This window comes from Panicum virgatum, chromosome 9K (assembly GCF_016808335.1).
Source record: "Panicum virgatum strain AP13 chromosome 9K, P.virgatum_v5, whole genome shotgun sequence".
Taxonomy (NCBI): Eukaryota; Viridiplantae; Streptophyta; class Magnoliopsida; order Poales; family Poaceae; genus Panicum; species Panicum virgatum.
The window spans coordinates 59,322,200-59,343,349 of NC_053144.1; the positions used below are offsets into that span (position 1 = coordinate 59,322,200).

The 21,150-nt window shown below is 50.1% G+C and overlaps 2 protein-coding genes and 1 long non-coding RNA gene across 4 annotated transcripts; 2 read left to right on the forward strand and 1 right to left on the reverse strand.

The window, feature by feature from the left end:
• The first annotated feature begins 444 nt into the window (after positions 1 to 444).
• LOC120652834 (putative clathrin assembly protein At2g25430) lies at positions 445 to 3,391 on the forward strand. The gene is made up of 2 exons (XM_039930767.1): positions 445 to 781; positions 1,143 to 3,391. The coding sequence occupies exon 2, from the start codon at positions 1,233 to 1,235 to the stop codon at positions 3,156 to 3,158; it is 1,926 nt and encodes a 641-aa protein (XP_039786701.1). The 5' UTR covers positions 445 to 781; positions 1,143 to 1,232; the 3' UTR covers positions 3,159 to 3,391.
• Positions 3,392 to 6,824: 3,433 nt separating this feature from the next.
• Positions 6,825 to 16,012, reverse strand: LOC120652835 (palmitoyltransferase ZDHHC12-A-like). Of its 2 annotated transcripts, none has more exons than XM_039930769.1 (11): positions 15,579 to 16,012; positions 15,334 to 15,468; positions 9,878 to 9,944; positions 9,619 to 9,715; positions 9,430 to 9,523; positions 9,253 to 9,336; positions 9,030 to 9,070; positions 8,444 to 8,509; positions 7,502 to 7,561; positions 7,352 to 7,403; positions 6,825 to 7,271 (listed from the first exon to the last, which is right to left on the reverse strand). In XM_039930769.1, exons 1-11 carry the CDS (start codon positions 15,751 to 15,753, stop codon positions 7,195 to 7,197), a joined length of 948 nt encoding a protein of 315 aa, XP_039786703.1. In that variant the 5' UTR covers positions 15,754 to 16,012; the 3' UTR covers positions 6,825 to 7,194. The 2 variants fall into 2 exon arrangements, with proteins under 2 accessions (XP_039786703.1, XP_039786702.1); XM_039930768.1 differs by having other exon boundaries at positions 9,430 to 9,526; positions 15,579 to 16,011.
• Positions 16,013 to 16,669: 657 nt separating this feature from the next.
• Positions 16,670 to 20,617, forward strand: LOC120648841. Its single transcript, XR_005665100.1, has 2 exons — positions 16,670 to 16,928; positions 20,452 to 20,617. It is a non-coding gene; the product is annotated as an uncharacterized LOC120648841 (long non-coding RNA).
• The last annotated feature ends 533 nt before the right edge of the window (positions 20,618 to 21,150 follow it).

Sequence of the window (21,150 nt, forward strand, 5' to 3'; positions counted from 1 at the left end):
GACCCGCCGGCGTCACGCTGTCCGGAGCGCGCGCGAGCGAGAATCCTCCTGCTCCGCGGGCATACGCGCCTTGGCGGCGCACCGCTGGCCAGGCGCTGTCGGCCCGCAGCTCGCGATCCCAACGCCGGGCCGAGTCAACCCACCATCACTCCATCCACCAGCGCGGTGCCGCCCCAAACTCACGAGCTTTTTTCTTTCTCCCTTGCTCCCGTCGTCCGTCGTCGGCGCGAGAAAAACTGGCTCGAGGTACGGTACGGTTGCGGCAGGGCCACAGGGGGGTAGGCGCCGGCCGAGGCTCGTCCCGCGTCGGCGTCGGCGGCTCGGCGCGCGGTCGAAGAGGAAAGGAAGCCACGCGAAGCGTGCTCCGGCCGTGCCCCCCGGGCCCCGGCCGCGCGCCGAAAAAAAAAAATACAAAAATCTGGAAACAGCAAAGCAAGGCACCAACGCCCCCTCCGTGCGGAACAAACTCAAAAGCGCCCCACCACCGCGCACACCATTTCCTTTCCATCCCCTCCTCCGCCCGCGCCCTCTGCCTCCATCTTCGTCTCGCCTCGTCGCCGTGGACCGCGTCCCCTTGCGCGCCTCCGCAGCAGCCGAGAGCGCGCGGTCAACTCTCCCGCCGGCGGAGCGAGAGCGGGTCCGGAGCCGGGGAGGAGAGGCGGGAGGGTCCCCGGATCTGAGCTGAGCCGCGCTCCCCGTGCGCCCGCCGCCGGCCACCGCCCGCCCGCCCGCCCAGATCTCGAGCCCCCGCAGATCTGCTGCTGCGCCTCGTGCACGTAAGGTAAGCCGCTTGCTCGAATCGTGCCTGCTAGATCCGTGCGTGCTTATCGCGAGCAGGGGATAAGCTCGTCTGTTTGGTTGCTAGATTCGCGGCTGCTCTAGGTGACGATAAGCACCGACTAGCATCTAGTAGTAGCCTCCCTATATTTGGTAGATTCGGGAAATGATACGAAAAATCTCCTCCCGGCTCCGCAGATCTCGAACTCCGCCGAATCCTTGATTCGTTTCCAAATGGAAACCCCTGCGAAATCGCAGGGATCGGCGCGTGATAAAGCGCTCTACCGATTGATTGCTCCCTTCCTCGTAGCGAAAACAGGGGTGACAAGGTTTCTATAAACTCATGCCATGCTTGTTGTGTTCAGATCTAAACCGAACAAGAGGGGAGCTCCAGCTCCGGTTGGTGGGGGTTAGTCGGTGACGAGGAGGCGGCGGCGGCAGGGGAGGCTGCGAGGATGTCGTCGAGCACGATCCGGAAGGCGCTGGGGGCGGTCAAGGACCAGACCAGCATCAGCCTCGCCAAGGTCACCAGCAACATCGCCCCGGAGCTCGACGTGCTCATCGTCAAGGTCACCAGCCACGACGACGAGCCCGCCGAGGAGCGCCACATCCGCGAGATCCTCCACCTCACCTCCGGATCCCGCGCCCACGTCGCCGCCGCCGTGGCGGCCTGCGCGCGCAGGCTCTCCCGCACCCGCGACTACGTGGTGGCGCTCAAGTCGCTCATGCTCGTGCACCGCCTCCTGGCCGACGGCGACCCAACCTTCCACCGCGAGCTCCTCCACGCCACCAGGCGCGGCACCCGCCTGCTGAACCTCTCCGACTTCCGCGACGAGGCGCACTCTGGGTCGTGGGATCACTCTGCCTTTGTGCGCACCTACGCGCTCTACCTCGACCAGCGCCTTGAGTTCTTCCTCCATGAGCGCAAGCATGGATCAAATGCTGGCAGCAGTGCTAATGGTCCGTCGCCCCGTGACCGTTGGGGTTCGCCTGACCCCTATGGCCGCCGCTCACCCTCCTACTCATCACCCCCTGGGTATGGCGGATATGATGATTACCGTGAGAGGAATGGTGGCAACAATGATGACAAGAGGCCGCCGACCCCGGTGAGGGACATGAAGCCGGAGCGGGTACTTGCCCGCATGCACCACCTGCAGCAGCTGCTTGACAGGTTCCTTGCTTGCCGCCCCACTGGTGGCGCAAAGCACAGCAGGATGGTGCTGGTTGCATTGTACCAGATTGTGAGAGAGAGCTTCCAGCTCTATGCAGATATCTGTGAGGTGCTGGCAGTGCTGCTGGACAGGTTCTTTGACATGGAATATGCTGAGTGCGTGAAGGCTTTTGAGGCATATGCTAGTGCTGCGAAGCAGATTGATGAGCTCTGTGCATTCTACGCATGGTGCAAAGATACTGGAGTTGCGAGGTCATCAGAGTACCCAGAGGTGCAGCGTGTCACTGATAAGCTGCTGGAGACACTGGAAGAATTTATGAGGGACCGGGCTAAGCGGCCCAAGAGCCCACCGCGGGAGCCTGAGCCTGAGCCTGTAAAGGAAGAGCCTGAGCCGGATATGAATGACATCAAGGCGCTTCCAGCACCTGAGGATTTTAAGGAGCCTGAACCTGAGAAGGTTGAGGAAGAAGTGAAGCCAGAGCCACCCCCGCAGCCACAGGGTAACTTGGTGGATCTCAGAGAAGATACTGTAAGTGCGGATGAACAAGGTAACAGGCTTGCTCTGGCTCTCTTCCAGGGGCCACCTGCTGCTGGCGGAAGCAATGGTTCATGGGAGGCCTTCCCTTCAAATGGTGGCAACGAGGTGACTTCAGCATGGCAGAATCCTGCAGCTGAGCCTGGGAAGGCTGATTGGGAACTCGCCCTTGTAGAGACAGCAAGCAACTTGTCGAAGCAGAAGCCTGCAATGTCTGGTGGTATGGACCCACTGCTGCTGAATGGTATGTATGACCAGGGTGCTGTGCGCCAGCACGTCAGTGCACAGGTGACCACCGGGAGTGCCAGCAGTGTCGCCCTGCCTGCTCCTGGACAGAAAACTCAGGTCCTGGCTCTGCCTGCACCGGATGGTTCGATGCAGACTGTTGGTGGTGATCCCTTCGCAGCATCCCTCACCGTCCCACCGCCATCCTATGTGCAGATGGCGGACTTAGAAAAGAAGCAGCAGTTCTTGACACAGGAGCAGATGATGTGGCAGCAGTACCAGAGGGATGGCATGCAAGGGCAATCGAGCCTCAACAAGCTCGACCGGGCATACAACAACGGTTTCGCCCCCAACCCCGCCATGCCCTACGGGATGCCCATGCCATACAACACAAACCCCATGCCAACGACTTATACCGGGAACCCTGGGTATTACTACCCCACTTACTGAGGCCTATTCTTTGTTCATCCTTACAGTTGCTGTGAATTTTTGTTCTGTATTGTGATCTTACTCCCAGCCCTGGGGTTGTGTCCAGCATCAGCTGTTGTTCCCCCGTCTCTGGATCAAACCTTTTGGTCTCATATATGTAATGTAATTTTATTTGTTTGGAACCAAATGCAGCATCCGAGGGTGGCTATAGTCGATTACATAATCTCAGTTGATCTTTATACTGTTTTTGTAAATCTCCTGCGTGTTGTCACTTCCATTCTCTTGGATCTTGCTTTGCTGTGTTGTTGATGTTCCTGACAGAGTGGTACTGAATGTCACATCTATGATCTACCTACTGTGATGAGGAATGCTGTGTTTCTCAGATCTGGATCTCCACGTTTGTTGCAAAAGATTGCTGGTGGTTGGCATTAAGGGTGTCATGGTTGGTGGCTTACAGTCCGAATAGTTCGCAAAATGGATTTTGTGAGACCAACTTTTTGAGGTTGTTGCCATTCGAAGATATGGAGAGTCTGTCTGTTGACTTTACTGGACCGCATTGGCGACAATTGGTCGTGAAAACAATTTTTTTCAGCCAGGATGGAGAATTAGTAAAACACAAAAGCCGAAACTCTGTGAATGGAAAGTCAGCGACGTTGCACCTTCAATCCTGGTTCATCTCCTCCCTTGCACTCAGTAGTTTGCCAACAACGACTAGTGCTTGCTAAAATATCCAATCGCTATGACCCAATTTGTGGCCCGCCATTGACTCTTTCCCAAGGAGCCTCGCTTTGCCGGTGCTGTCTTCGTTTCCTGTCCCTTTCCTTCCCTTTCATTTGTGGGGTGTTTCCAGTGTCTGACTGGCTGTGCAGCAACATGATATCTCACTGTCACATGCACACACATCTTGACATCTTTACCCGCTCCATTAATGCTTCCTTGGCCCTTTGAAGTGTGATAAAGAAACGGGTAAAAAGAAGCTGGAGATGATTCGTTCGCGTAGTAGATTGCAATAAACTGAGGGTGTTTTTGGCAGATCGGGTCGTCGAGGAGTGCGCGCTTTCCGGGCACGGCACTCTCCGCCTGGCGGCGACCCCCGGCCGGATAACAACCACGTCGCCGTCGCTTGAGGTTGGAGGTGATATCTACGGCTCGTCAAGCCCATGCTTCCCTTTTTTTTTTTGACGTGACCATTCTTCCCTTCTGTATATGTGCGAATTGATGGTCGTTCGTGGGCCTCTGGGGCCGAGAATATCGCAGCAACGGGCCATTTTAGCATTTAGAAAGCCTGCAGATTAGCAGGCTGCCACTTATTTGAAGACGAACCGCCTGATGAATAAAATGCGTTTGTGGGCGCAGCCGACAGGCATTTTTCTTTTTCCGAGGAACTGCGGATCAGTTTGGGCTGACAGGATTTTACGAGCACTTGATCAGGGAGACATATCCTATGCAATCAGCCTACTCATGCAATCGTGCAATCCGCGAATATGAAACATCCGATCTCAATCCAACGGTCGCTGCTATTTTGCACTTAAACCCCCCGCACCTCATCAGCGCCGGCACTCCCTCACCCATCGCCGGGGACGGTCCTCCACTCTCCCCACCTCGAGCGCATCTCCCTCCCCGGTGCCTCTCTCTGCTCCTCCTCCCCGGTGCCTCCGCATGCCCACCGGCGAGGGAGACGAAGGGAAGCCGCCGCGCCCGCGCACGCCAAGGACGCGACGGCCTCCTCCGCCGCGACGAGCTGCTCCCCGTCCACCACGATGAGCTGCTCCCCGCCTCGCCACAAGGCCCCGCCCCGTGCGGGGAGGTCTGGCCTCACCGTGGCCGCCGCGCCGCAGCTGTGGCCGCCCCGCCCTGCCGCGGAGGCATTCAGGCATGGACGCGCGCCACCATGGGAGGCCGCGAGCTCCATGGCCGCGCCGCAGCGTCGTCGTCGTGCCGTGCCGCGCCCCGCTCCTCCTCTGCGGCCGCGCGGGATGGGGCGAGCGGCGGAGGGAGGAAGGACCACCGCCGGGCGGAGGACGCCACGGCGAGCAGAGGAGCCGGCCAGCCCGCGCGCGCAGGGAGCGCGGCGAGGACGCACGGCAAGGGGGCCGCGGCGAGGCCCCGCGCGGAGGGAGGCGGCCCTGTGCGCTGACGAGGGCGTCCCGCCGCCGCGATAGCGGAGGTCGAGGCAGGCCGAGCTCGAGCGCCGACGAAGGAGGGAGCAGGGGCCGGCCCTGCTCGCCACACCACCGCGGCCGGCGCGAGCGGAGGGAGCAGGGGCCGCGGCCGCGGCCGCCGCAGCCACCCGCCCCAGCTCGCCATGGCTCGCGCGGGTCCGCTGCCCGGCCGCGCTACTGCAGCTCGGCGCCAGGAGGAGGGAGGGAGTGGGGCCGTGGCGCGTCCCTCCGCCTCGCCATCATCCGTCGCGTCGTCCGTGCGCTCGTGCAGAGCGAGTAGGGGAGGGGCAGCGGGGCCCCTGCTCCGCGCCCGCCCGGTGCGGTGAGGGAGGCACCGGGGAGGAGGAGCAGAGAGAGGCGCCGGGGAGGGAGATGCGCTCGAGGTGGGGAGAGTGGAGAACCGTCCCCGGCGATGGGTGAGGGAGTGCCGGCGCTGATGAGGTGCGGGGGGTTTAAGTGCAAAATAGCAGCGACCGTTGGATTGAGATCGGATGTTTCATATTTGCGGATTGCACGATTGCACGAGTTGGCTGATTGCATAGGATATGTCTCCCTTGATCAGTACTGCCCTAATAAATTACAATTTATTTTAAATTTCTAGATATATTTTTTTTCTATGCATCAAGATGTATATTACTCCCTCTGTCGTATAATACAAGGTATTCTAGCAATCTTAGAACAGACTAAGGGAAAGAACAAAAGACGTTCACCGGCTGTGATTGCTGATTAAACTTGTTCCTAAGATTAAGCAGCGAGGTAAGGTATAAAAAAAAATGTAAGTACTCTTTCCGTCCTGTTATGTAGGGTGTGGGAGCTTTTTGCCAACAAAATAAACAGATGGAAAAAAACGTATGTACCCTTTATTAGTTCTCTATTTTAATTAATTAATTGCAAGATTATCAACTGGATATTGGTTGCCGCACCACAATGTAGGAGATCTTCATTTCTTTTATTACTTCTTGGCCCACCAGAATTAATTTGGCCAAAAGATCTTAGGGTGTCTTACATTTGAGTATAGATTTTAAATCATCTGAAGCCTTACATTTCATGACAGAGGGAGTATGCAGCTAAGACCTATGGAGAATTAAAAAAAAATTCTTTAATATTTATTCAAAATTTCTAGAATGCCTTATATTCAGGTACAAATTTTGAACCCTTCAATGCCTTACATTCCAGAACAGAGGAAGTATGTCTAGATATATAGCAAAAACTATGTATCTTCGTAAGTCGAAACAAATTGTAATTTGAGACGGAGTTGAAACGAATTGTAATTTGAGACGGTGAATGTACTTGATAATATACGACAGCTTCTTTATGTATGAGAACCTAGAGTTTTGCCTTTTTGTGTAGGAAACAGAATTTTGCGACAGTACAGATATCACTTTATTACGGTGTTATTTTGATTTTTTTGTAACAAACATCACGACAAAAATAGACCCTCTCTGAAATTTGTTCGTGTATTTTTTTGAAATCTCAACTCCATGGATAACTACTACTACTACAGTAGTATTTCTGGGAGCAACAATAACATAAGCAGAGTTGAGAGCAACAATAACATAAGCAGAGATGAGAGCAACAATAACATATCCAGAGTTGAAGGAGCACGATTTGAACTCCAATAGTACTTTCTAAAGCTACAAGTGTGTACTTGCCTACAATTTCACGCCTAGTGAAAGCAACTTCTCAGAAAAAAAAATGCTAACCGCACCTTAAATTAAGACAGCAGAGTCCAAATGATGCTCACAACAATGAGTCGATGAATCTCAATAGATGCTACCGCTGCAACTAGGAAAACAGGCTTCCAGAATTCTGGGTGTTGTTCTCTCAGTCGTGACGCACATCTGATTCCCCATTGTTCAGTTCCATCAGGTCAGGTTTTCAAAATTGGCTTCATATCATTTCGGCTTCAGAAATTCTCTAATGTTACATAGCATGCCTTTGTCATACGGATTTACAAATTTGACTTCAAAATCTGGCATGGACAAACGTGTACCATGTTAAAAGCCACAATGGAAATCAGGTGCTCAGCAATAATGAGGATATGGAAATAACCTGATTGAGGCTGTTCTCTCATCTGGAATTCAGGATATTTCTTCCAGTTTATCTGGAAAATCTCACCTTTTAGCTACAAGAAACAGCTAACGAGAAGACGACCTGTAATTGATGAAGAAAGAGTCCAAAGCATGGGAAATTTGAAATTACCCACTCATCTGTCTTGATGTTGAAGCAGATACAATATATGTGCCACATCAAGAACACAATCTGGCCAACAAAGGAGAGGATGTATGTGAGAATGCATGATGGAAATAAACATAATTAGCAATCACAGGTTATGTAATCGAACTCGAACACGAAAGTTGCAGTTTAAATTAGATGTTGGGTTGCCATAGAAATGTGGGCAGTCATAGTATAAGAGGTGCTTTCTTGTCTCCAAATGTTAAAGAATAACAGATCAATTGTCACATCAAGAAAAGATGGGCATGCATTCCCAATTCTACCACAGAAATGCAGAACACTGCTGCAAATTTTTGAGATGCCTGGCCTATATTCAATAATACGTCAAACTGATTAAGAGACTCGAGTCGTATTCCTTGTAGCACCTTTTGGTGCATCTTTGCCTGGATTGTGGGGGCTGAAAATGCTTTTCTTTCTTTAATTGATGATTGCAGTACACAGCCAGTTAATGCGTACATGTTGTGAATCAATAAAAACACAGATTAGACACTTGTAATCTTAATCAAAGTAGTTCAGAAAGTTGGAGTTTGCAATACAGTTAATGCACGGAAAAACATTAACATATAAAACCACCAGTAGCAGCCTGTGCTGTGAAATTTGACCAAGTATTTTTCAAACACTACTTTTTACTCTTCTTTTTCATAATTTACTAACTATGATCAACAAGACCATCAGCATGCGAGGCCAATCGTAACTCATAAATATCTCTTTTTTTTTAAGCTCTCCAAGAGATAAGATACCAATTCTGATCAATCTTATCACATACACAACTGATGTCAGGCCCAAAATTTTGATAAGCTAGACAATTTGTTATGAAACAATGCTTCCGCCCATGTGGCCACATTCATGCTTGCAAGTGTGTAGGTAGCAGCAAAAGGTATTGTTACATCCTAAAGGTTAGGAGCAAACCTGCCAGACCACCTGGAGGATAGAGAAGAGCATCGTACTGATTACAATGTTTAGAGATACAGGATTCTGTACAGTAAAGGAGTACACCCAGTGAGCATCTTGAGGTCATTCTTATTTAAAATCAGAAATCCAGAAATGGTTTGCTGGACAAAAAAATTAGAATGCAAGGCTACATGGTTTCTCTGAAACATGCAAGATGAACTCACAGAACCTGTAAGACAACAACGGTATACACAGCCACGCAGGCCCAGAACATGGCTAACATGATGGCTGTCCATTATAGCGTGATCAACATGATTTGATATATCATCCTTGAATGTGCTACTTAAAAGTTAGAACATACAGAAGCACCCATAGGGCCTATGTAGTAAAAGATTGAAAAGCTACTAGGATAGAACATCCAAGGAAATAATTCTAGCAGGAAAAAAACTAATGAGTATGGTTGTACACATTTACATAAGAAGTGTATGACTAGTTTGTTAAGGTGAGCTGAACATGTTCAAAACCAGTACCAGTGCAAGAAAAAAACAGCATAAGAAATTGCTTTGGGAATTCCTGCACACAAAAAATATATGGAAATAGCTACCTCAGATCTTAGAGTTCCTGAATTGATGCATCTGGTAATATCTGCACAACACGTAGAATAGGTTGTGAACATGTAGGTCTAAATTTATTTGGCTATCTAAAATTTTAAAATAAATACAAGCATAGTAGCCCAATGCTTTTAGATAGAAAGATAAGAAATCACCACAGAAGCTATTAGGAAAAACCCAAAAGTTTTTCACAGATCAAGGAGACAAACATCATACATTTTGTTGAGCACATTGTATATGTCGATTCAGCAACAACAAATCCTGTCAAAAGGGCCATAAACAGCCGATGATTCTTCTGTCCTGCAAAATACATACTAAGGATTACAATTCGTGTCTACAACCAAGCCACAAGAGAGGAAACAGTATTCACAAGAGGAATATGGAATACAATACCTATGCAAGTACCAAATGCAGGGCAATGATGGTCATAGCCCCTAACATTTGCTTTGCACCAATTACACTGCCTGACACGAGAGAGCATTGGGAGCTTCTATGTCAAAAGTAGAAAATGTGTCAACAACTTCATATACTTCAAGCCAATAACTTACAACCACTTCATTTAAAACTAGACTTCCGCAACACCTCACTCGGGTAAATAGCCTCCACAAAATCCTTGCAGCCAGCTTCCTCTAAATATGAAGAATCACAAGCAACAATACCAGGATCACCAGACAAAATTCTGCAATAAAAGGAGTTCAAACTAAGCTCTGTGTCCTAAAGGTGATGCTATGCAAAGGCCACTAACTGCAAAACTTAGAATTGCATAACACTACTGTAAATTCACTAATCCAAGCATAAATTTGCAAAGTTCATTGGGAATTGTTCCTGAAGAGGAAGTAACCTGTAAAGTCCCCATAGAAGCAGTGCACATTCTGCATTTATTAACATGTCCAGCAGAGGAGAAGTGTCTGCAAAAATATTTGACAGATTACAAATCTACAATACCAAAAGTAGATATATACACACTTATCTGTATGTCCTGCTCCCAAATGGTGACATAAAACAATCAAATTTATGCGTACATGAGTGGTAACTCAGCTACCACACATCCATTTCCAATACTAGACCAATTTATGGCACCTCAACCACAATACCCCAATAATATGCAAAAAAAAAGACTGATTACGAATCTACTATAGCAGAAGCACGTATATATACACTCATTCTTATGTCCTGCTCCAAAATGGTGACATAGAAAATAACAAATTTAAGCGTACATGAGTAGTAACTCAGCTATCACAGATCATATCCTATGTCCTGCTAGACCAATTTATGGCACCTCATCCACAATACCTCATCCCGATACCCCAATAATATGCAACATCCGGTCCAAAATAGATGACGTTCTAAAAGTACATGAAGCTAACTTAATAAACCTGCAATTAAGTACTCCGTTGGCACGTGAGAATGAAATCAATTGACTAAGCACTAAAAATTCTTCTATACTAAGATTTTTTTTTACATATACTTGGAAATAATCTACGGTCAAAGGTGCAGAGAAGACCTTGCCCATGCACTAAACAAGTAAATTGGAATACTATACAACAATGGCATGTATCTGACTACTAGCATTGTGATCCACTGTGAAAGGGGTGAGCACAAACAAACCGTGCTTGATCCATTAAGGATTTTTTATTTGCAGAGAACAAGGAGTAAGCACAAATTGAGTAAGTGTGGTATGCCGATGCTTGAATCCTTTACCGTCGTTGCCCAAACTGGCACTTCAGGGGGTTTGTAGTTGAAATTACCCTTAGTCTATGTTCTCAAAGTTGTACTTGTGCCACTCTCAATAGATGAAGCACAAATATCTCCTACCAACTCAACCAAATTAGCCGGACATAGTCAAGCAAAAGCAACAGCTAAATTTAATCTGTTCAGCCTGTCGGTACCCCAGAACTGGGGTACCCCCTCTTGCTGTGTCTAGGCAAGAGCCTTGTGGTTATCCTTGACTACGTCCGAACAGCCGGACCCCTGCGGTCCGGAGCCCTGTTCACCCAACAACGGTCCCGGACCCGTCCCCCGGCTGGGAAGGGTCTGGGAGCACCACGTGTTTTGGGAAAAGCAGGCGCTCAGCCCGAACAGTCGGGAGCTCCGGACCTCCACGGGAGGTCCGGACCCCCCCCCCCCCCCCCCCGCGGGGTCCCGGACCCCCTGTATAGTAACCGGACCCCTCACTAAGGGAAGGAATTGACACCCCGACCCGGGGAGGTCCGGAGCTGCCACGTGTCTGCAAGCACAGACACGTATATAAGGCCACTTGGTCTCCATACTAAAGATTCACCTTCCACTGCATTCATTACGGTAGGTGGACGTCCGCATTGATATAGCAGAAGCCGAGGCAAGTATTTGACCAGGGGACACTATTGATCGCGTATTACCAAGACGTGTAGTGGAGCCGCTGGCGCCGCCCACGCCGCGCCTGTCAGTCTGCCATGACAGATGGACACGACGGCTCGGCTTCACCCATTATGACGCCTACATAATAGCCTCAGCAGGCCACACCGCAAGCTACGTTTCCCCAACGGGCACCTTGCTGACGGGACAAGAGAAGACCTCCCTGAGTCAGAGCGCCAGCAGGGCATGGAAGCATATCGGAGAAAAGATTCATAACTACTGTAGCCATTTAAGTACTCTGTGCAGCATGCTACACAGTCACGTTGGGCCCACCTGTCGGGGCCTCAACAACCAATGTATCCGCACCCCTTGATCTATAAAAGGGGGGCGCCCGCTAGAAGAAGGCTCGGGCTGAAAAAAGGCCAAGGCCCGGCAGAGGATAGGTTCATACACAACCAAGAACAATACTTCTCCCAGTGGATGTAGGGTATTACGCTCCGGCGGCCCGAACCACTCTAGATCGTGAGTTCATGTGTGCTTGCCTCCGTGCTAGATTAGCCTAACCGCCTAGTACTTCCCCGAGTCCTCCCTCACCGGGAATAGGCGGGTGCGCTCCGCCACCCGGCTGTGGGTACCCTAAAAATCCCACGACATTTGGCGCCGTCCGTGGGGACGATGCAGGCGTTGGCTAGATCTCCAATCTTTCGAGGCTGAAGCTCATCCTCTGCGATAGCAGCGAGAAGATGAAGAGAGGCATGGTGGCACCTACGCCGCATGTCACTACGCTGAGGCACCAGCGCCCTCGGTGCGGCGGTGCACGGCAGCGGCGCCTGCTGTGCGTCGCCACTGCGACGCCTCAGAGCCGGCACGGTGGTGCGCGGGGGCGACGCCTGTTGCGTGTCACCCCGCGCCATCCCAGAGTCGGCTCAAGGTTTTCTCTCAAGCAACGGCCACGCTTCCTCTGCGGTGGCATGGCGTCGGCTCAAGGCTTTCTCTCAACATGGAGCCTGGAGCCAACGGCCATCCCGGAGGAAGTTGGCCGTGTCGTCGTGTTGTCTCCGGCACCACCCGAGGTGCTTGGTGCTGCTGCAGACAGGACCCCGCCACCAGGCGCGGGGGCCCCTGGCGCTAGCACCAAGGACAAGCCGGTGAACGACCGCCCTTCTCCACGCCCCGTGCTCGTCCATACGAGCACCCGTTCTCCTGCTACGCTAGGGCGGAAAACTATGTTCTGCCGCAGCAAGCGGCAGGCGGGCTAGCTCCCGGTGGCAGACGGCGACGGCAGGGGGCCTCTCTCATTCAAAGCCAAAGAATTTGTCTCATGCAACCTAAGCATATGACAGCTCTTAGGCAAGGAATGGTCCCCCGAGCTCCCGAGGTGATGCTGGATGATGCAGTTCAGGCACATCCAGGGAGCCTTCACCTCCGACGACTATGAAGAATCCAGGAGTAGCGGTACCACTTCCAATCAGAGAAGGACATGCTGTATAGGATGCAGCCAAAGGTTACTCCTAAGATAAGACTAAGAAAATTCCTCCCTTGTAATAACATGGCGCCTACGTGTGAGTCCAGAGCGGTGAAGGTCCGACCTTGTAAACCCGACCTCTGGCCCTTCACACAAACAGGCAAAAAACGGTCCGGAGCGGTAGAGGTCCGACCTCGTAATCCCGATCTCTGATGTATACCATGACAACCACAATAATAAAGGGGATTTTCTTTCTCAGTTTTATCTAGGCTCCACCTTGATTACATTTATTCGCCTTGGTTTAACTATTCTTTCCCCTTAAGCAGAATCTTTCTTTTATTGCTAACAATCCAAGTTAAGTTGCTGGCTTGTGGCCAGGTGGAGACACCCCTTCTAGCTGGAAGGCAGTTCGGACCCCTAAGGACCTGCTCCGGAGAAGTAGTATTCGTATCCTGGGGTAGAGAAGCTCCGTGTAGCTTAGCCTGGTAATGTACCCTAAGTTTACGTACTTCACTACCCTGTTACAAGTACTCTAGTATCCGAGACTGCTGTTTTTAGAGGTCCCGGGCTCCCTTCTAGTATAAGGTTTGGTTTCTCGGACCTTACTATGAGGACCGGTGACATTTCATCGGATCGTTAGCAACGACTCAAGTCCACTCCGGTGGCCCGCTCCGGGGAGACCGCTCGCCACGGTCGACCCAACTCCACTCCGGTGGCCCGCTCCGGCGGAGACCGCTCGCCACGGTCGACTCAAGTCCACTCCGGTGGCCCGCTCCGGCGGAGACCGCTCGCCACGGTCGCCAAGAGCCGGGTCCGGGAAGTGGTGCTTGCTCCCTGAGCGATCCGAGGTCTGTGTAGCCGCTTAGCTTGGTTCCGCACCCTAAGCCTACACCTTCGTCGCCCTGTGGAGAGCGCTCTAGTACCTGAACCTGGCAACCGGTGTACCGGCCTCAGGGGTCCGGAGCGCCCGCTCTCTGCATGAGCACACCGACGCAATCAAGTTTGCGTGGAAACACATCACGATAGTAGGCCCCACCCGCGGGTTCGTACCTCTCCCGAGGTAGGCCCGGGGGCCACTGTCGGTACCCCAGAACTGGGGTACCCCCTCTTGCTGTGTCTAGGCAAGAGCCTTGTGGTTATCCTTGACTACGTCCGAACAGCCGGACCCCTGCGGTCCGGAGCCCTGTTCACCCAACAACGGTCTCGGACCCGTCCCCCGGCTGGGAAGGGTCTGGGAGCACCACGTGTTTCGGAAAAAGCAGGCGCTCAGCCCGAACAGCCGGGAGCTCCGGAACTTCCGTGGAGGTCCGGACCCCCCCCCCCCCGCGGGGTCCCGGACCCCTGTATAATAACCGGACCCCTCACTAAGGGAAGGAATTGACACCCCGACCCGGGGAGGTCCGGAGCTGCCACGTGTCTGCAAGCACAGACACGTATATAAGGTCACTTGGTCTCCATACTAAAGATTCACCTTCCACTGCATTCATTACGGTAGGTGGACGTCCGCATTGATATAGCAGAAGCCGAGGCAAGTCTTTGACCAGGGGACACTATTGATCGCGTATTACCAAGACGTGTAGTGGAGCCGCTGGCGCCGCCCACGCCGCACCTGTCAGTCTGCCATGACAGATGGACACGACGGCTCGGCTTCACCCATTATGACGCCTACATAATAGCCTCAGCAGGCCACGCCGTAAGCTACGTTTCCCCAACGGGCACCTTGCTGACGGGACAAGAGAAGACCTCCCTGAGTCAGAGCGCCAGCAGGGCATGGAAGCATATCGGAGAAAAGATTCAAAACTACTGTAGCCATTTAAGTACTCTGTGCAGCATGCTACACAGTCACGTTGGGCCCACCTGTCGGGGCCTCAACAACCAATGTATCTGCACCCCTTGATCTATAAAAGGGGGGCGCCCGCTAGAAGAAGGCTCGGGCTGGAAAAAGGCCAAGGCCCGGCAGAGGATAGGTTCATACACAACCAAGAATAATACTTCTCCCAGTGGATGTAGGGTATTACGCTCCGGCGGCCCGAACCACTCTAGATCGTGAGTTCATGTGTGCTTGCCTCCGTGCTAGATTAGCCTAACCGCCTAGTACTTCCCCGAGTCCTCCCTCACCGGGAATAGGCGGGTACGCTCCGCCACCCGGCTGTGGGTACCCTAAAAATCCCACGACACAACCATTTTGGTTTCTAAATCTGGGAAGCGGTACAGCTAAACAGGTCAGCTTGAGGCATAAAGTTAATTTTCTCCCAATTGTGCTTATTTTTACAGTTATGTACAACACAATGTTAAGGGCTGAAAGCCCACTGAGAGAATATATTGATTGTGTTTGTTCTGTTTAAACTAAAAGATTCAGTTACATGGGACCCTAGCAAACTAACCAACTGAATACAGCACGACAAAAATAGCTAATGTCCACAGAAATCGACAGCATCCAAGTGACATCCTACCAATGCACGGGCATTACCAATTAAGGCGATGCTCCACGAGCTCACCTCTCCGGATGACGAAGACGTAGACGCCCCACAGGAGAAGGATGTTGAAGAGCACGAAGAGCGGCGCGGACGCCGCCACCCCGATGAACCTCCTCCACAGCCGGCCCAGCACGATAGCCGCGAGGAACACCAGGCCTACGCAGCACGCGGCCAAAGCAACATCAGAAAAAAAAAATCGCGCTGAAAAAAAAGGTGGAGGAGCCGCCGGCAGGAAAGCGAGGGGGGAAGCGAGCGAGCACACCGACCCGCGATGGGTAGCATGGCGAGGAGCGAGAGGGAGGGGAAAAGCCGCGGCACCATGGCCACGGCGAGCTGCGAGAAGAGCACGAGGCCGCATGACGCGAGCGCGGACCACAGCACCTCCCACGGCGACGACGCCGACCTCCGCAGCCGGTGGAGCCCCGTCGCGAGCCTGCTCATCGCCGCGAGAGCTACCTACTCCGCCGCCGCCGCCGCCCCGCCGGCCCCCGGACCATCAAGGCGGCTGCGGGAGGAGGAGATCCAGCCGGGGGGGCTCCCCGCGGGACGGCGGCCGATCTCGGCGGGGTCCGCGAGATGAGATGGGAGCGGGGGAAGGGATCTCCGTGGACGCGAGGCGAATCTCCGTGGACGCGGGGGAGGAGGCCGCGCCGCGGCGTTTCGTCGAACGTGTGCGCAAGTAAAAGCGGCAACAGTAGCAAGGCGGAATGGTCTCCGCTTCGGGGAAAAGATAAAAACTCAGTTTGAATGCGGTAATTTTATATTTGTTTCGAAAAATGTTGAATTTTCCTTTTTTTTCCTGCCAGTTTTTTTTCCTGCCAGTTGGGCCGGCACCAGGGTTCAAAATTTCGGTGAAATTTCGGTATTTTTTTCGTTTTCGGTAGTTACCGGGAAGTGGAATTTCGGTAAATTTCGTTTCAAAATTCAAAAATTCAAAAAAATTTGTAAAAAAATATGTAAAAAATATGATAAAAAACTAGGTGTTTTTCTAAGTAAATAGGACTAGAACACACTCAAATCTAACATCATTTGCTAGGCTAAAATTAACATTTGAAATCGTAATTTGAATGACTCGTCATTTCATGTGCAAAAATTTGTTTTCTCCCCTCGACTTCAACTAGACTTTGGTTTATCATGATATTGGTGAGGTACCTATTCAATTTCATATGCATACCTACAACTAGGATGATGATCCATCGGCCGGCCCGGGTGGACTATACTCTCATCAGTAGACTAGTAGATCTGGTTTCCTCGTGCTGTCCAATTAGGCTCGTCGTCAATCTTGCTTCGCTTTTGCCTTTTGCATCTGCTTTTATATTATCATCTAGCAGCTCTTTTCTTTTGTATGTAGCGATGAGATCGAATGAGATGGCAGCTAAAGCCCTCTGTCTGCTGTAGTCTATTATTCTTAACCAGGCCCTCGATCTGGCTCTTCTTCTAGCTTTGTAGCCGGTAACTGTGGAGACTTGGGAGTTTTTTTTTTGAAGTTGTGGCCATTGCTGATACGTGTTAAATTCCATTGGCAATTCTTCTCCATTGGCAACTGCAGATTAAGTCAGTTGTGGCCTTTGATCTGCCCCCACTTCGTGGAAGAAAGCTTTGCATTGCAATAGTAGGTGTGGCAGCCCCGCCCGACATAATCCGGCTTAAGCGCGCTAACCGTTATCAAAACGACAATCAGGGTTAACACGCACTTAAAACGGAGCAATCCGGCAGTGCTGTCGGGTAAAATCCCGATAAAACCACTTGAACCTGGATCGAACAAAGCAGCTTAACTCACACGAAGGCGAGTCCAGAGATTACAACACCTCACAATATATTACACCACAGAGTTTAACATAAAAACAGAATTACAAACCAAGTTCCAATTTAACAAAGTACTTTTCAAACCAACGTAACAGAAGTTCATCAGAGTCTTTTATTTTAGCGGAAAGTAAACACGAGAACTAACGACGATACAGATGTCTCGAGAAAGCTCGATACAAGACATCACTCGTTCTTGTCATCGTTGGCCGGGGACGCATCCCACTCCACGGACCAACCAGGCGGAAGAGTGCAAGGCCAGGTCAAACTGGCAATCATATCCTCAAAGGTTTCACCTGAAACAAAACATAGCCACAAGCAAGGCTGAGTATTCTAATACTCAGCAAGGCTTACCCGACTGAGGGTATACTTAGCCCTTTACCTAGACATGCAAGTCTTTTGGCTTGAGGGGTTTGTTTTGCCGAAAAGCAATAAAAAGTGGATCCTTAATTGGGGGTTTTAACTTTCAGGTTCTAGTTCAATTAACCATTCTAGGTGAGCATCTATCCAATAGCATGTATGGTGATAACATTTATCTTTTATTATCCAATCAACCATATTCATCATTCTCATCTTTCACTTCTTACTCTATGTGGCAAAAGAGTTAAGCAGTCCCATTATCCGTGAGAGGCGGACGATTCGAATCGAATTTGTTAACCTTGCAAGGCAGACCTAAACACACGTCACGTGGTTACTCACAGAGTCACACGTGCAACATTTCCCCTTTCTTTCCAGGTTGTGGATCAGGGTCACCGTCCTCGACTACAGAGTACGACGACTCTGCACCCGCATGTGCGCGCATGAGAAACGACGTTCAAAGAAGGTGAGGGAGAAGTCCACTTGCCGGGCCAATCAGGTACTTAAGCTTACCGATTACCATATTCTCGGCATGTGTTTAGTACGTTCAAACGCTTAACTACCACTACCACACACTGCGGCCTTATCACATTTCACTAAACAGACGGGACATCCCAAGTACCACAGTCCCGCCCGTAGGCCTTATAGTTGCAGCAGGTAGTAAACATCCAACTCCTATATTTCTCGCGAGTGACAGGAAATCACTCGACTTCTACCGAAACATTAGCATAGCCAACTAGCGAACTACACATACTAGTGTTCAAACATCGGTACCTAGGATTATGCAATTAAGGTTCCAGTCAACTCCTGTAAACTTAAATGCACAAATAGATAGGAACAATAAAAAGTTGCATAAGTTTAAAATAGTAGGACATGCTCCGGGGCTTGCCTTCCTGGGCGTAGCTGGATCTGGGCTCTTCCGAAATCGGGTTCGGGTCTTGCGCAGCTTCAGTTAGATTAACTTGAGCTTCGCGCTGCTCACTCTCGGACTCGGGCACCAGCTCGTAAGTTCCGTCAGCGAGAGTAGTAGTATCTATATGAGATGCAATGCACATGAGTAAGTCGTTGTGATGGTAGGAATTTATGAATCATTTCACAATAACGGTGTAACGCAAACAAAACCCGAAGTTAAAGAGTGAAACACTTTCATTCATATTTTACTGGGCAATCGTTTATAGAGTAACAACTCAATATATCTAACTACACAAGACATCAAGATCCACAGCACAACAAAGCTGTACTAACTTCCTAAACAAGTGGGATTAGCTTCATCTAGCAATTAAATCATGGTTAGTCAATAAATCAGTAACTCAGCACACATACAGTAGTAAAATCCACAAAAATTACATCTAACAGAAGTTAAACAGAACTAGCTATCCTGCAAAATTCATCCTAAATCTTGTAGTCAAATAACCAAAGCAAATCATGTAATCAGACAACTTCTAGAACAAGATTGAATTATACACATTAGACTAAAGTATAAAACAATTTCAAACTTTAACAGTAGGTCTAAAAAGGGATTAATTAGCTACTGTGAATTGTTCAGGATTTATTATGTACATAAATAAATAGGAGAAAATAAACAAAACTTACATCAGCTTAACAAGATTAATTTTTAGACCCTGTTCTAATTATGAACTGGGGCTCAAACTCCATGGACAAGCTATACTATGACAAAAAGAACACTCAGAAATATTTTCTTGATTTATTATCAACATAAACTATTTATCATAATTAAAGTCTACTAAACAAGCATTAAAACAAAGAAATAGCTACACAAGTCTATAATTAATGAAATTTGGACAGTAGTGTTTATCTAGTATTTTAAATACAAAGAAAAATTTTCATACATATATCTAAGTCAGAACATCCAGAAATAAAAAGCAAAGTGTTTTACTAGATCTAGCCAAGACTAGGGTTTCATCTAGTTACAAAGGTCAACTGGTGTTCAAACTTTTACACAACACTAAGCCTGGTATGTAATACCTACCAGCCAAAATCAACTACAGATTCTAAGTAGAACTCCTAGAACAATTATAACCCCTTTAATCTAATCATTTTCCTAGATTAAAATACAGACAGAAAATAAACATATGCATGTAAAGAAAGTTGTAGATCTTGTTGCAAGGATTCCAAAACATTTGGATTTGCATTTTTCTGATTTTTCTACGAATTTCTAGGAATTTTCAAAGTTTGCTGTTTTGGGAAACAAAAGAAAAAGAAAGAACTTTTTGCGCAGAGGCCCCTGGAAGACTTTTTCTTCTCGCGGATAGGCCCCTGGCCGGACTTCAGAGCAGGGGAGGCGACGGGCGGCGGGATTCCGGCGTGGGGGCTCACCGGGGGCGTGGGTAAAATGGGGGAAAAGGTTCACGGCGCCGAGAGGAACCCAAGGGTGGGCTCGGTTCGGCGCGGGATGGCCGGGAGGGGCTCCTCTGCGGAGAGCAGCGGCCGGCGGCGGCGTTTGGCGGCGGCGGCGGCGGCGGTCCGGTGGCCCGGGGCGGCGTCGAGTAGGTCGGGAAGTACCAGTGGAGGGCGAGGAAGGTGGCTGTGGGGGTTGTTGGGCACGAGGAAGGGCGGAGGAGGGGGCTCGGCGGCGAGCTAGGGGGCGGCGGCACTGATGGCGGCGGCGGCGGCCGTTCCAGGCGGGAAAAGGGCGCACGGAGCTGGCTCTCGTGCTCAGGTAGGAAGGAGAGAGGGGTGAAGGCGTTGTGGAGCTCGCGGGATGGTTCTAGGCGAGTCAAGGCGCGAGAATGGACGTGGCGCGGTCGGCCGGGCCTTCACGGCGTCGCCATGGCGCCTCGGCGGCAGACCTCGGCGTGCGCGCACGGGGGTGGCGCCGCGTGGCGAGGCCGAGCGGGTTGCGGTGGCCGGTTTGGGCGAACCAGGTGGCGGGGAGGCTGCCTGGCCGGGCGGGCGACGCGCGGCGTGAGGCCGGCGGCCTCTGGTTTAGCTAATGAAACACCCGGGGTGTTACAGTAGGTCGGTGACTGTAACCTTGATTCCAGTGAATTTCCTCCGACGCCATTCCAGTCCCGAGGATAAGAAGAGAAGGTCAAATTCTTGCATCCACAGCATGCATGTGACCAAAATCTTAGGCCACAAGAGAATTGTCACCATCTATAGAGCAGGGAAAAACTTTCCGTTGGAAAACTGCCGGAAAACACACCTTTCATAATGCTTTAACAATTCTCTATACAAATTGAATCAAACAAAAAATTCAAACACTGTCACATGAATTGATAACCAATTCAAATCATGTTTGTCCTGGATTTAAAACAACTTTCAATTGGATCAACTAATGTCCCTAAAAATTTATAGGAATATCCGCCATAACAAGAATAATAAAAGTCCAGTTGAGTCCTAAGAGAGAAAATGAAAGTTGTCACATGAAATGACAAGACTTTTAATTGGTAGTTTTTGAAATAATTAAATAACTTTCAAACCATTGCTCAAATGAAAAGTTCCTGAAACAAAAGTTGTAGATCTTGAAAAACTGAACAAAGTTGGTATTCAAAAGTTTTTCATTTGACCTCGGGAACAGTACGAAAATCACAACGGACATCATTTTCCGGTCGAAATCACCGTTTCGACCGAAATTTCGGTCGGAATTCACCGAAATTTCGTTTTTTGAATTTGAATTCTCTTTCCGTTCGGAATTAGCGAAATTCGGCGAAATTT

Bases quoted from the DNA above. Each gene is read 5' to 3' on its own strand.
- LOC120652834 (XM_039930767.1), top strand. From the start codon at position 1,233: ATGTCGTCGAGCACGATCCGGAAGGCGCTGGGGGCGGTCAAGGACCAG.
- LOC120652835 (XM_039930768.1), bottom strand. From the start codon at position 15,753: ATGAGCAGGCTCGCGACGGGGCTCCACCGGCTGCGGAGGTCGGCGTCG. The intron at 9,945-15,333 runs GTGAGCTCGTGG...ATATTTTTGCAG, and splicing joins CGTCTTCGTCATCCGGAGAG to ACACTTCTCCTCTGCTGGAC. The intron at 9,337-9,429 runs GTATTGTATTCC...TGTATTTTGCAG, and splicing joins TGCATTTGGTACTTGCATAG to GACAGAAGAATCATCGGCTG.